Consider the following 13183-nt stretch of genomic DNA (forward strand, 5'->3'; position numbering starts at 1 on the left):
GACCCACTTCACTTCACTTTAATCACTTTAGAGCACAGATGGTGCAGACTGGGTGGAAAAAAGCCTACATGGACTTTAAAAATCCCAGTGCGGTACATACACAACAAGGTTAATATGCATCAGTAATTGTTTGGTCTTTGGAAATTGGATGTAAATTGTTGTTGTCATGGTGTTGGTTATGTGGTGTTATCCTCTGACAGGAATTCAAAGTGGGAAACAAGACGCGACAGGCTGTGCGGGATCTGACATTGAACATGTTCGAAGGACAGATTACTGTGCTGCTGGGACACAACGGGGCTGGGAAGACCACCACTCTGTCCATGCTGACAGGTGACTGGCTTAATTTTACTTGGCACACATGTAGGCCTGGGTTCAGTTAATTGAAAAATATATTCTAATAAATCTTCATAATAACGATCTTATTATTGACTGATGTAATCTCTGAATCGATCTTTAAGTATTTTGTTCTCAGTCTGTAGTTGCACTATATCGTGTTGACTGTTGAAGTGTGTTAGTCATGTTAAATAAAAAGCCCATAAACTGCGTTGGGGTCAGTTCTTAATGTTAACATCAACATTTTTAAGAGTAAGAGGGTTCCTTTTACAATTTATTGCATTAGTTCTCGTAGAATCTCTCTCATATCCAAGCAAAACTGGTATTGTAACTGAAATATCCTTATATTAAATTGAACCGAGTCAAATCGATGTGGGAAATCAGTGGCAATACCCAGCCCCACACACATACAAGCAAGCATTCTCTCTCTCTCTCTTACACACACACACCAACAGAATACATACATGCATACACACAACCTAAGTGATAATGTGTGTGCTATAACCCATTCTGTCTGTGTCCATGTCATCCAGGCCTGTTTCCCCCCACCAGTGGCAGGGCCTACATCAATGGCTACGACATCTGTCAGGACATGGCTCTGATCCGACGCAGTCTGGGACTCTGTCCTCAGCATGACGTGCTGTTTGATAACCTTACTGTCAGAGAACACCTTCTCTTCTATGCACAGGTACCCACAAAACATACGTGCATGCATGTACATACAAATACACTCACATGCATTGCCTCTTGTCTTCTTTATATGAATCATTCGACTTAACCTTGTGCGCCTGATACCTTCTCTCTTTGTAGTTGTGCCTGTTACTGTTTATGCAGCCCATTCCCTTAGGCCATGGTCTTCATGTTTATGCTGACTTTAATAAAACACACACTTTGTTTTCGTAATGTTAATTTGTCATCATGGGGGGACAACATGACTCCTACAAGCGCATTAAGTGTGATAGATGGGCTTATTAAGTAAAATGGCAACTTTCTGCACGCTGCTCTAAAAAGTAGAACTTTGATCATTTTAAGAAGCCGCTTTGGTCTGTCAAAAAAAAAGAAGGCAGGTGTGGCAAAGGCTTTCTGTCCACCTTCCAGCTCCCCTGTGACTTCAGATAGCAAATGGATGATGGTGGTTTGAAAAAAGCTGAATAGTAAGAACATGGCCTTTTTTGTTTAATTTCTTGATTTCCTTTCCCTTCTCCTCATGTCCAGCTGAAGGGCTACCCCAAAGACAAGATTCCAGCTGAGGTTGACCGGATCATCCGGATCCTGAACCTTGAGGATAAGCGACAGGCGCGCTCCAAGACCCTCTCTGGTGGCATGAAAAGAAAACTCTCTATTGGCATTGCCCTCATTGGAGACTCCAAGGTTGGGAATGCATGAATTTAACTCTCATTCATTCACCCATCCATCCATCCATCCATCCATCCATACCTTCTTTCGTTAAACCATCTCTTCTTCCCTCAACTTTATTCACCTCCAGGTGGTGATGTTGGATGAGCCCACATCTGGTATGGATCCGTCAGCACGGCGTGCCACCTGGGAACTTCTGCAGGGAGAGAAGCGCGGGCGCACAATCCTGCTCACAACACACTTTATGGATGAGGCAGACCTCCTTGGCGACCGTATCGCCATCATGGCAGGGGGAGAGCTGCAGTGCTGCGGGTCACCCCTCTTTCTTAAGAACAAATATGGTGAGTGAGGACATGAAGAGTTAAGTGGAGAACACCTGAACATCTGTTGGTCCATCCATTTTATTATGGAAATCTTGCAAGATGTCCTTCTGTTGCATTATAGAGCGAGATTTCCATAATGCAATGGCTGTGCACACTCTGGAGCGGTGGGTGGCGATAATGCGCCTCAAATGCTGTTTGCTAACTGTGGTTAAAATCTGCTTATATCTTCACTTTTTCCTTACAATGTTTCTCAAAGTCGCACCAGTTCAAAAGTCTTGTTCTCACTCTTTGGGCCTCATTTTTAATATGTGACAGATCTTTTAGTGTGTGCCAAACCAACAACATAACCCCTGATCAGTGAAGAAAATTGTCGCAAGTTTAAATATTGACTTTGAACACTGAAAACATTTTATTACCCAACGGTTTTAGTAAATCCGGGCCCCTTTGTCTTACTCTGATTCTGATCACTATCTACAAAAAACTATTAAATAATTTCTTTATTAGTTTACTGGAGTAATTGAGTATATTAATTTGTGGCACAGCTACAGCCACAAGGCACAGACTCTGCTCTTGTTTATCATGATTTGTTTGAAACCAGAGCTTTTCCAAATGAAAGATAAGAACCCACTCTTAGGTACAAAAACAATATTTTCTTGTTCAGAATTGGGAATTTTCTTCTCCAATGTTCCAGTCTTTTCCACTTTGTTCAGTGCAGTGTTGCTCCAAACATGGTGTGTGTAAGATTTCTATTTTTCCCCTGTAAAAGAGTTTGTTCTGGATGAGGGCTAGGTGTACAGAGATGACAAAGGATTGCAATTACAAAAAAAAACTTCTGTTTGCTTGTTGCAAGAGATTTAAAAAAAAAAAAAAAAAGTATGTCAAATAATGTCTCAAAAAAAGTAAGCTCAAAAATAGAAAAAGGAAAATCAACAAACTTACATGAAATGCTTAGTCTCAAACAAACGTACTTAAAGAACTGCTATCTTTTTGACTGCAATTTAAGGCAGAACTCGCAAGAGCATTGTGCCCCACACCATCTTAACTTTCGCCTCACTCAAGGCAGCCTGATTTTATATTAACTGCACCTGGCCTCTCCTTACTGGACGAAACCAACTGTCGGAAGCACAGGGTAAATGTACTAACTTAACCTACAACTCAAGCGAAATAAAACCAAAAAAAAACAAACAAAAAAAAAAAACAACACTTCCAAAACATACAGAAAATAATAAGTAATAAATAAATGAATGCAGTGTGTAACTGAATATAATGCAGGCAGTTGTAAAGATTAAGTGGGGAAGGCAGGCCCTGTCTTCACCACACATCCCCCCCTTTAAGACCCTCACATCTCCTCGCGGGACAGGAAATCTGCCACAACATTGTCTTTCCCAGCACAATACTTCACAGTGAACCTGTATGGCTGCAAAGAAAGGTACCACCGTGCTATTCGTCCATTTGTGTCCCTCATCCTGTGGATCCATTGGAGGGCTCGATGGTCCGTCTCTAGCACAAAGTCTTTGTCTATGAGGTAATAGTATGTCGAGAGCCCACTTGATGGCTAGACTCTCCTTTTCAATAGCAGAATAGCGAGTCTCTCTGGGATAGAGCTTTCGGCTCACATACAGCACAGGCCTCTGGTCTCCTGCTCTCCCTTGCAGCAACACTGCTCCCAGACCAACCATAGATGCACTGTCTGCACTGTAAAGGGCAAAGAAAAGTCAGGGCTCTGCAAGACAGGATCTTGGCATAAACAATTTTTGAGGTCCTCAAAGGCTGCCTCATAAGCTGGTGTCCTTCGCAGGACAGGATTTCCAGGTCAGAGCAGTGAGTGGTTCCGCTCTGTCTGCGAAGTTTGGCACAAATCTTTTATACAAGCTGATTAGGCCCAGGAATGATCTGACCTGGCACTTGGTGGTAGGTGGTGAGCAGTAGTGAACAGCTTCAATTTTGTCAATTTGTGGTCGAATTTTGCCCCCTCCAATCACATACCCGAAGTACCGTACCTTTGACTTGACCAGCTGGCATTTCTTGGCATTGACCACCAGTCCTGCCTGTTGGATACGCTGGAGAGGTGCTGGAGATGTTCTTCCCAGGTGAAGCTGTAGGTGACAACATCATCTATGTAGGCGGCTGCGTAGTCTTCAGCTCCTCTCAGCACAGTGTTCATGAGCCTTTGAAAGGTTGCGGCTGCTCCATGTAGGCCGAAGGGCATCACAGTGAAGCGGTACAGCCCAGAAGGCACTCTGTATGCTGTGATGTCTTTGGCTCACTCAGTAAGGGGAACCTGCCAATAGCCCTTGCACAGATCGAGAGTAGTCAGATATTTTGCATTTCCCAGCCGCTCTATGAGTTCATCAACTCGCATGGGATAAGGGTCAAAGGCTGAAACACTGTTAACTTTAAATTGTCTTTCTTCGGCACCAGCACCACTGGACTGCACCACTGGCTGGTGCAAGGCTCAATGATGCCCATGTCCAGCATCATATCCACTTCCTTCTTGAGTGCAGGGAGCAAGGTGGCTGGAATGGGGTAGCTGGACTGACAAATGAGTGCTATCTCTGGAGACAACAGCTGGATATCGTGAGAGACTAGGTCAGTGCGCCCTGTTCGCTCACTGAACAGTTCATCAGGAAAACAGTCTTTCAGTTCATTCTGCATCACAGGAACAAGATGACTCATGTCGGGGCGTGGACAGGAATTGGAGGAAACAGGAAAGTATTGCTCCTCCACCTCTTCCTCATCAGCAACAACTCTGGCCAGTAGCTGCTGCGACGGGGTGTTTCTGTCCTTCTATTCCCTCAACAGATTGACATGGAAAGTCTGGTGTTTCTTTCGTCAATCTGGCAGGAGAATCTCATAGGTCACCGGTCCCATCTGGCGTGTGACCTCAAATGGACCCTGCCATTTAGCATGGAGACTACTCTTAGAGCTAGGCAACAACAGCAGCACCTTCTGCCCTAACTGGACAGTGTGTTGTTTGCTGCTCTTGTCATAACCCCTCCTCTGCCTCAACTGTGCATCTTCAATGTTAGCATGTGCAAGTTCAGTTAGCTGCTCAAGCTTGTCTCATTTTCAGCACGTAGGACACAATTCCCACTTGCTTGGCTGGTTGGTCTCCTTCCCAGGCCTCTTTCAGAATGTCCAAAGGCCCTCTGACATGACATCTATAAAGGAGATCAAAGGGAGAGAAGCCTGTTGTCGCTTGGGGTACCTCTCTGTAGGCAAAGAGCAGGAATGGAAGCCACTGATCCCAGTCAGCACCTGTACTGGAGACGTACAGGTGCTGACTGGTAGCCTTCAGGGTTTTGTTGAACCTCTCGACCATGCCATCAGTCTGAGGATGATAGGGGGTGATTCGTATACCCTTAATGCCCAACAGGCAGTAGACCTCCCTCAGAAACTTTGATATAAGGTTGGTACCATTGTCTTTCCCAGCACAGTACTTCACAGTGAACCTGTATGGCTGCAAAGAAAGGTACCACCGTGCTATTCGTCCATTTGTGTCCCTCATCCTGTGGATCCATTGGAGGGCTCGATGGTCCGTCTCTAGCGCAAAGTCTTTGCCTATGAAGTAATACCTGAGCATGTCGAGAGCCCACTTGATGGCTAGACTCTCCTTTTCAATAGTGGAATAGCGAGTCTCTCTGGGATGGAGCTTTCGGCTCACATACAGCACAGACCTCTGGTCTCCTGCTCTCCTTTGCAGCAACACTGCTCCCAGACCAGCTGTAGATGCACTGTCTGCACTGTAAAGGGCAATGTAACCCGGTCACAAGAGTTGTGGTTGTTGACATGTAATGGAAGTGCTTGCTTTACTGCACCAGGACTTAAACAGGAATTGAAAGCACAACAAGCACATTAGTGTCACTGTCCCTGAAATACATGATTATTACTTATACGTATGTATTTATATATGATTAATTGTACATCCCACTCTTCCTTCCTGCCCCCAGGTGCTGGCTACCACATGGTGATAGTTAAGGATGCTCTGTGTAACGTGTCGGAGATCACCCGCCTTGTCCACATGTATGTTCCCAATGCCACGCTGGAGAGCAGCGCGGGGGCCGAGCTCTCATACATCTTGCCCAAGGAAAGCACCAGCAGGTTAGGCCCTCATGTCTTTGTTGATGTGTACTGTACACACAGTACGGTAATCATTCGGTGACCTCGTGGTTAGAGGGACCTTCAGCCAACAGACCTGATTCAAGCCTGCATGTCAGTAAGCATCCACCTTGCTGGCGTGTCCTTGAGCAGGGCATTGAATCACCACCAACTCCAGGGGTGCTACTCAACACAGTATGACACACACACACACACACACACACACACACACTTAAACATGTAAGTACATGGGGACATTGTTTCAGTGTGACGCACAGGGCCTAGAAACAAGAACCTCATCCTCTTGTAGTTGGACCACAAAGGAGTTCAATTTTATAACTGCCCTGAATGTTTCTAATTAACACATCTCTGTGTGCCAGTGTGTGATATATCTGAGGCAGACTGCACATGTATCAACAAGTCCTTACATAAAAGCTCGAATCAGTATTTCTCTGCTTCAAGTCTCTCTCTCTCTCTCTCTCTCTCTCTCTCTCTCTCTCTCCCCCTCTCTCTCCCTCTCCCTCCCACATCCTCATCTTCTCTTCCTCCTCTATTTCTCTCTTCTCTCTGTCACACCTTCTCTCTGTCACTGTCTCTTGCATCACCTCACTGTATGTTTTCTTACATCCTGAAAATCAATATTTTTCATGCCAGAAATGTGACTTTGAAGCCACAGTGGCACTTTTTTTTCTGTACTAGAGATGTTTTAAGCTCTAGAAGAACCTAAAATTAAAAAAAAAAAAGTATTGATTTTTCTGGTATTGAGTGGTAACATTTAATTGACTGTGTGTACAGTGCTTTCCTGATGTACTTTTGCTTTGTTTACTCTCAGATTTGAGCTGCTGTTTGCCGAGCTGGAGATGAACAGAGAGGAGTTGGGCATTGCCAGCTATGGAGCCTCAGTGACCACTATGGAGGAGGTCTTCCTCAGGTAGTGACAATGAAAAGGGAGTAGAGATGGATGGATGTCTAACTGTCAAGTAGGATTAGGGTCTTGAGTATAAGCTCTCCTGTTGTTAGGGTCTAAGTGAGATGAACAGTTTGGTGTTTGTTTAGCTCATTTGCACTCATGCAGTGATTTAATTATATGGAGAAACAGGCATCACTGCAATGCACAAGAGAAATTACTAATGCAAGAGAAGTGCGAGTTTGCTTCATTACTCGAGGAACATCATTCATTCATATTCTGAAATAAAAAAAAATCTATTTTCACATCGATGGAGACTGACTTATATCCCAGTATTACAGAAAGAAGTTTCAGGTCTTCTCACATTTACAAATAGGCAGAATTACAGACACAGTGATCTTCCTGTACTTATTCTCACATCTCTAATCCAGCTGCCTGCTGCTTACTAAGAAGTTTTTTCTGCCTCACTAGGGACATGGCATGTTTTCTACATCCATGACACAAGTGTGTGTCCATGAGCGGCAGCTAAGATTGCATGTAATTTCGGCAAGGATATGTCCATAAAATTGTGCGCGGTACTGCCAATATCAGGCCTCGTCATTTTCATGTTATAATGAGAATCTGTCAGTATGTTTTCACCTATATACCAAACTTCTTCACATCAAGAGTGCCTGCTGTTTCAGTATGTCCTTTCAGTTAGCCATTTCTATGCAACTAAAACAATTTTTTGGATGCATATAAACAACTGACTATAAAAAATAAACATGAATAAACAACAAGCTCTACCACCCTTAAGGCCTCTACATTTGCTTCTCTGCAGTGTCTGGTGGAAGCCTTCCACCACTGCTTTCAGTACCAAAATATATATAAGGGTCTTTTCAGAGGTTTACAACAACTGATGACCAAAGAGTCTTAAGAGACTTAATTACACTACAATTTTACCTTTGTGTGAGCTGTCATAGTGACAGTTTAGGAAAATGGCCTACAATTGCTGCATTTATAACAGTTTTTTGTGATTGAATTCCAAGGGTAGGAGGGATAAATAGGGCAGATTGATTCTCTCACAGATGGATGCAACTAGTCTCTTTGTGAGTCACTGAAAGTCTAGCTCTCTATTTGGCAAGATGAAGGCGTTTAATGGGGGTGGAACTGCCCTCCTGGGTAGGTGTCTTGATTGGATGGGTTCTCTGATAATAGAATTGTAAAGCCTAGAAATAGCTATACTTGTATAAGCACCTCAACTATTGAAAATGTTGAAAGATTGGAGAGATAGCATGGATAAACAATATGTGACTCTCCTCACACAGAAGAATTAGGTTCTACTGTTAGATGTAGTTTTTGTGTTTGCTTGCAAACTACATTCTTCTTGTGGGATAACATTATAGAGTCTTCAGTGTGCAAATCTCCCACATACTGCATATGCTTGCTGGAGCACTGCACATTAACTTTTCGTGAGTGAGAGGCAATGAGTAGCTTTTCTTGCAGCTATAAATTAGATGACATAGGTACCAGAAGTGTTTCATCCCAAAACACTTTAAGTGCATGTTTGTAAAACACAGATCATTCTGTGCTTAAGAGCAGAGTTTTGTAGTAAACTGACGACCTGCAATATGTTCTTTATTTTAATTTCAGCAGTCATATTGTCTGTAGTGGGTATCACTGATTTGTGTTTTCAGTGTCTCTCTTTGGAATGAGACTCTTCATGTTGAATGGGACATATTCTCTGATTGGATGCTATCAAAACTTACTGCTTCATAATTTTTATGCTGTGTTCACTGTGTTAGTGTAACTGCATTCTAATTTTCTGTGTTTAGAGTTGGGAAGTTGGTGGATTCCAGTTTGGACATCCAGGCTATCCAGCTGCCAGCCCTGCAGTACCAACATGAGAGACGCTCCCATGACTGGACCACAGATGATGCCAGCAGCATCAGTGGCATGACTGATGCCACTGACTTCACAGACAGTGGCACACTAATCTCAGAGGACTGCTCCAACATCAAGCTTAACACTGGGGTGAGATAGGAGAGGCAAATGAAAAAAAGAGAAAATAAAACAACAGCTATGCTAGCCTTTTAAAGGCAAAGCATAAAGAAATGTGGTACCTGAAATGTGGTTGTTGAATGAGGTGTTTTTCACACGTATCACTCATATTGCTCATATTTCCATCCCTTTCCATCTCATTTTATCCCCCACCAGGTCAGACTTTACCTGCAGCAGTTCTATGCCATGTTCCTGAAGAGGGCGCTTTACAGCTGGAGGAACTGGAAGGTGATGGTGGCTCAGTTTCTGGTCCCCTTGGTTTTCACGGTTGTGGCCTTAATTGTGGCACGCTCCTTCCCCAGCCACCATAGCGCCCCCCAGCTGAGGCTGGCGCTTAGCCGCTATGGCCACACCAGGGTGCCTGTGGCTCTGGAGCCGGGGGCTGGTCCCCTCGCCACTGTTCTGGCTGACGCGTATAATTCTCAGCTCTCTGCCCAGCTCGCCCAGCTTGTCAACATCACTGGTAAGTGTAGTGAGTAAGATGGGAAAAGAGATCTCACTGGTAGCCTAGAGATAACATCTAAGAAGAATACCTATGGATTCTGACAACTTATGTAACTATTGTTTGACCATTTGTTTCCCTTTCTCCTGCTTCCCCTCAGACTTCACTGACTACATCCTGACCCAGGCAGAGGAGGAAGGCGGGGCCTTCAATGAACACTGTGTGGTGGGCGCAGCTTTCCGTGGCAGCAGCAGTCACTTTGCAGAGGCAACAGCCTACTTCAATAATGAGGGTTACCATACCCCTGCCACAGCCCTCATGATGGTGGACAATGCCCTGTTCAAACTTCTGGCAGGGCCCAATGCCTCCATCCAGACGGGCAATTACCCCATGCCACGCAACCTGTCTGAAATTGCCCAGAGCCAGCTGACTGAGTGAGTGGGGGGATGGACACAGAGAGGGGGGCTATGGAGGGATGAAACAATAAGCTAGGAAGAAATGTAGTGATAAAGAGGTGTGTCGGGGGGTTTCTCATCTTCATCTCATCTTTTTTCCTAGGAAAGATATTCTTAATTGCAGTTTGTGCAGCATGAGGTGCTTCCTGATTTTAGCATCAGTAATCATGGTCTTGACAATGTAATACACAGATGATGTGCAGACGTCCTAGATAGGTCTGATAGCATACTGGGAAAACTATGTACTTGGAATTTGGTTATTTCTGGCTGTGATAAAATTGGGTTTTGCACAAAATTCTGGAGAAAAAAAAACCCTTTTGTCATCCTAGCAAGGATTTAATGTAGATTTAAACCCAAAAAGTAATTTCTGCAGCCACTAGTAGCATACATCATATTGATTAACAATCAAAACTTCAGAGCTTCTCTGCAATAGTGCTGAATTTTGAGCTGGATATTATTCAGGAAGCTTGGAAGCAAGCTGGGGCGTAGTTGTGTCAATAACAGAGGAAGTGAGTAAATGGGACCTGGCATTATTGACTGCCACCATTGATCAGAGCCAGGGGTGGGGATGAGAAGAGGTTATGCTCAAAGAATAGATTGATAAGAGTGAAAAGAACTGTAGTGTTCATCTTAGAACAAGGCAGTCATACTGCTGAGTGACATGGATAAAATCAAATATGATGTATCTGATATTGAAGGGATGACTTTTGATGCTTACAGATATTTACGCACAGGAGATTTTCAGTAATCAATTTGTAATGTGGATATGATGACCAAGCAAGTAGAGGCAAATAGAAGAACAGCTGAAATATTCAAAACCAGGAAAAGGCAACACTTTATGCTGTATCATGGTATTTCAATACCCAAAATCCTAGACTATATCTGTTCTCAGATCACAAGATTAATATAGATAGTTGCAACACATTGTGCAGCCCTAGGCAGTCATGTATTTGATGTCTGCCTCTAAATGTTAAGGCCTTTGCACACCAAGTCTGTATTTTTCATCCGAAATTGTCACACATTTAAAAATACTTCATGCCAATCACGTTTACACACCGACTCTGACACTTTTGCCGTCATCAAAGTTTTTGGAAGATGTTTGATTTTTCTGCATTTATTCACAACAACCTTGATAAACTGATGGAACAATTTAATTGACTTTCAGAAGGTGTAAACACTGTGTGCAGGACGAGGCACTGAGGCAGCTCAGCCATTACTCACAACTGGATCTACTGATCCCCGAAAGGCTGCAGACCAGGATCTGGTCTGGATGTTGCAGTGTTTTGAGGCTGTGCCCTGAGGATCTGCACATCCAGTTGAAAGGCTGATCATCATAAAAATTGAAATGAACCATTCAGTTTCTGTGGTGATCACCCGGTACACACTTGGCACAGTTTGGATCGCCTATCAAGCTCCTGGCTGCTCTTGACACTTTCTCAGGATTGGATGGAACCAGTGTTTTCTTTTTGTCTTGTCTGCGCATAATGATTTTTCGCAGTTGACAGATTAAAACAACACATACAAAAAATATGGACTTGGCGTGCAGAGGCCTCTAATCCCCCATATCTTTGTTTCTTGTTTTTTCTTCCTCCTTTCTTTGCACCTTTTCAACTCAGTTCCTTGTGCTTGATTTTTGTCTCTTCGCATTTGCTCTTTTTCCTGCCATCATCAGGGGTCAGACGGGCTTTGCCATAGCCATCAACCTGATGTATGGTATGGCCTCCCTGTCCAGCACCTTTGCCCTGCTGTTGGTCACAGAGTCCTCTGTCAAGTCCAAGCATGTGCAGCAGGTCAGCGGAGTCTACCTCTCAAACTTCTGGTTTTCTGCCCTTTTGTGGGACCTGGTCAACTTCCTCCTGCCCTGTGTCCTCATGCTGGTCAGTATTGCATCTGAATTTTCTTGTGGGGTTGAAGATGATGATGTCATATGTATGGATACTTCCGTTGACTAATAAGCACTGACTGAGCACTAAAGGATTTGCCTTGGTTGAGTTTGTGCATGGGACTGTAATACACTTGATGTAGTCATTGTGCAGTGTATGCTTTATGTGTTTGCTTATATCCTTTACAGTTCTCACTCTGTCTCACATGTTTATCTCTGGTTTCCACTCTCAGGTGGTGTTCCAGGCGTTTGCAGTCAAGGCCTTTGTACAGGACAACCACCTGGTAGATGTGCTGCTGCTACTGCTGCTGTATGGCTGGGCCGTTGTGCCTCTTATGTACCTGCTCAGTTTCCTGTTTTCCACTGCTGCCACTGCCTACACACGCATCACCATTTTCAACATAATCTCCGGAACAGCCACCTTTCTGGCAGTCACCATCATGACGATCCCAGGTGAGAAGAGACAGTAGTTGCAGCCTTTTTGGTAGACGTATGGAGTATCTCAAATTCTCTTAAAGTTTGAAAATGCATATTAATGTAGAGTTGAGTTTTTGTTGAGAATCTTCGTTTTTGAAGAATGCATATTCCTCCAATGGTTACATTGTATTCTAAACACACTGAGAGTACTGGGTACTGGGAGGGAACATTTAAAAAAAAAAAAGAAGAAAATAACAACGTTTGGAGTTGGACGATAGCCTGGTTGTTATTGAGGTTGTTCCCATCTAGTAGGACTGTGTGTATAATTTTACTGTTTTTCCACTTTCCAATGATCTTAGTCTGCACCTTGCTTGGTTTGCGATTTTCCCTAAACTTACAGCGCTTTTTCATCTCCACTGTTAATTCTCTCCTCCCATATTTAATTTCTCAACCGTTTCTCCTTCTGCAGAGTTGAAGCTGCAACACCTGTCACATCTGCTGGATAAGGTGTTCCTGATCTTCCCAAATTACTGCCTTGGCATGTCCTTCAGCCAGTTCTATCAGAACTATGAGCTCATCACCTTTTGCACCTCCAACCCTGTTGCCCAAATCATCTGCAAGTACTACAGTAAGTGCAACCTGACTAGAGCTACAGAGAAACAGCTTTTCATGTGGAGGTGGTACTTTGACTGAGATTGGTTAGCTGTGAGGTAAGATTGTGATCATACTGCCAGAATTTACAATTAAATTTGATAATGGCTGTTAAAGATATAATCATAATGATGACTCATTATGCAGGTGATATTATACAGGCCTTGGAATGACAATTGTGTTCATTATGATACTGGCTGTCATTACACAAATGATGAAAAATCCTATACAGATATAAATGCTGCGTACTAAAATGGAGCACTTAAGCTACTTGGCCTA

The 13183-nt window shown here is 43.6% G+C and overlaps 1 protein-coding gene across 1 annotated transcript in view; it reads left to right on the forward strand.

The window, feature by feature from the left end:
- abca3b (ATP-binding cassette, sub-family A (ABC1), member 3b) overlaps window positions 1-13183 on the forward strand; it is a 39210-nt gene that overhangs the window by 20026 nt on the left and 6001 nt on the right. Inside the window, exons 12-23 of the mRNA XM_030057604.1 lie at window positions 201-330; window positions 867-1021; window positions 1549-1704; window positions 1820-2030; window positions 5963-6113; window positions 6943-7041; window positions 8832-9030; window positions 9214-9520; window positions 9660-9933; window positions 11627-11831; window positions 12070-12289; window positions 12723-12881. Of these exons, the coding sequence (XP_029913464.1) occupies window positions 201-330; window positions 867-1021; window positions 1549-1704; window positions 1820-2030; window positions 5963-6113; window positions 6943-7041; window positions 8832-9030; window positions 9214-9520; window positions 9660-9933; window positions 11627-11831; window positions 12070-12289; window positions 12723-12881 (2266 nt within the window). The remainder of the gene's footprint in view (window positions 1-200; window positions 331-866; window positions 1022-1548; window positions 1705-1819; window positions 2031-5962; window positions 6114-6942; window positions 7042-8831; window positions 9031-9213; window positions 9521-9659; window positions 9934-11626; window positions 11832-12069; window positions 12290-12722; window positions 12882-13183) is intronic.

Source organism: Myripristis murdjan, chromosome 8, assembly GCF_902150065.1.
Source record: "Myripristis murdjan chromosome 8, fMyrMur1.1, whole genome shotgun sequence".
In the NCBI taxonomy this organism is placed as follows: Eukaryota; Metazoa; Chordata; class Actinopteri; order Holocentriformes; family Holocentridae; genus Myripristis; species Myripristis murdjan.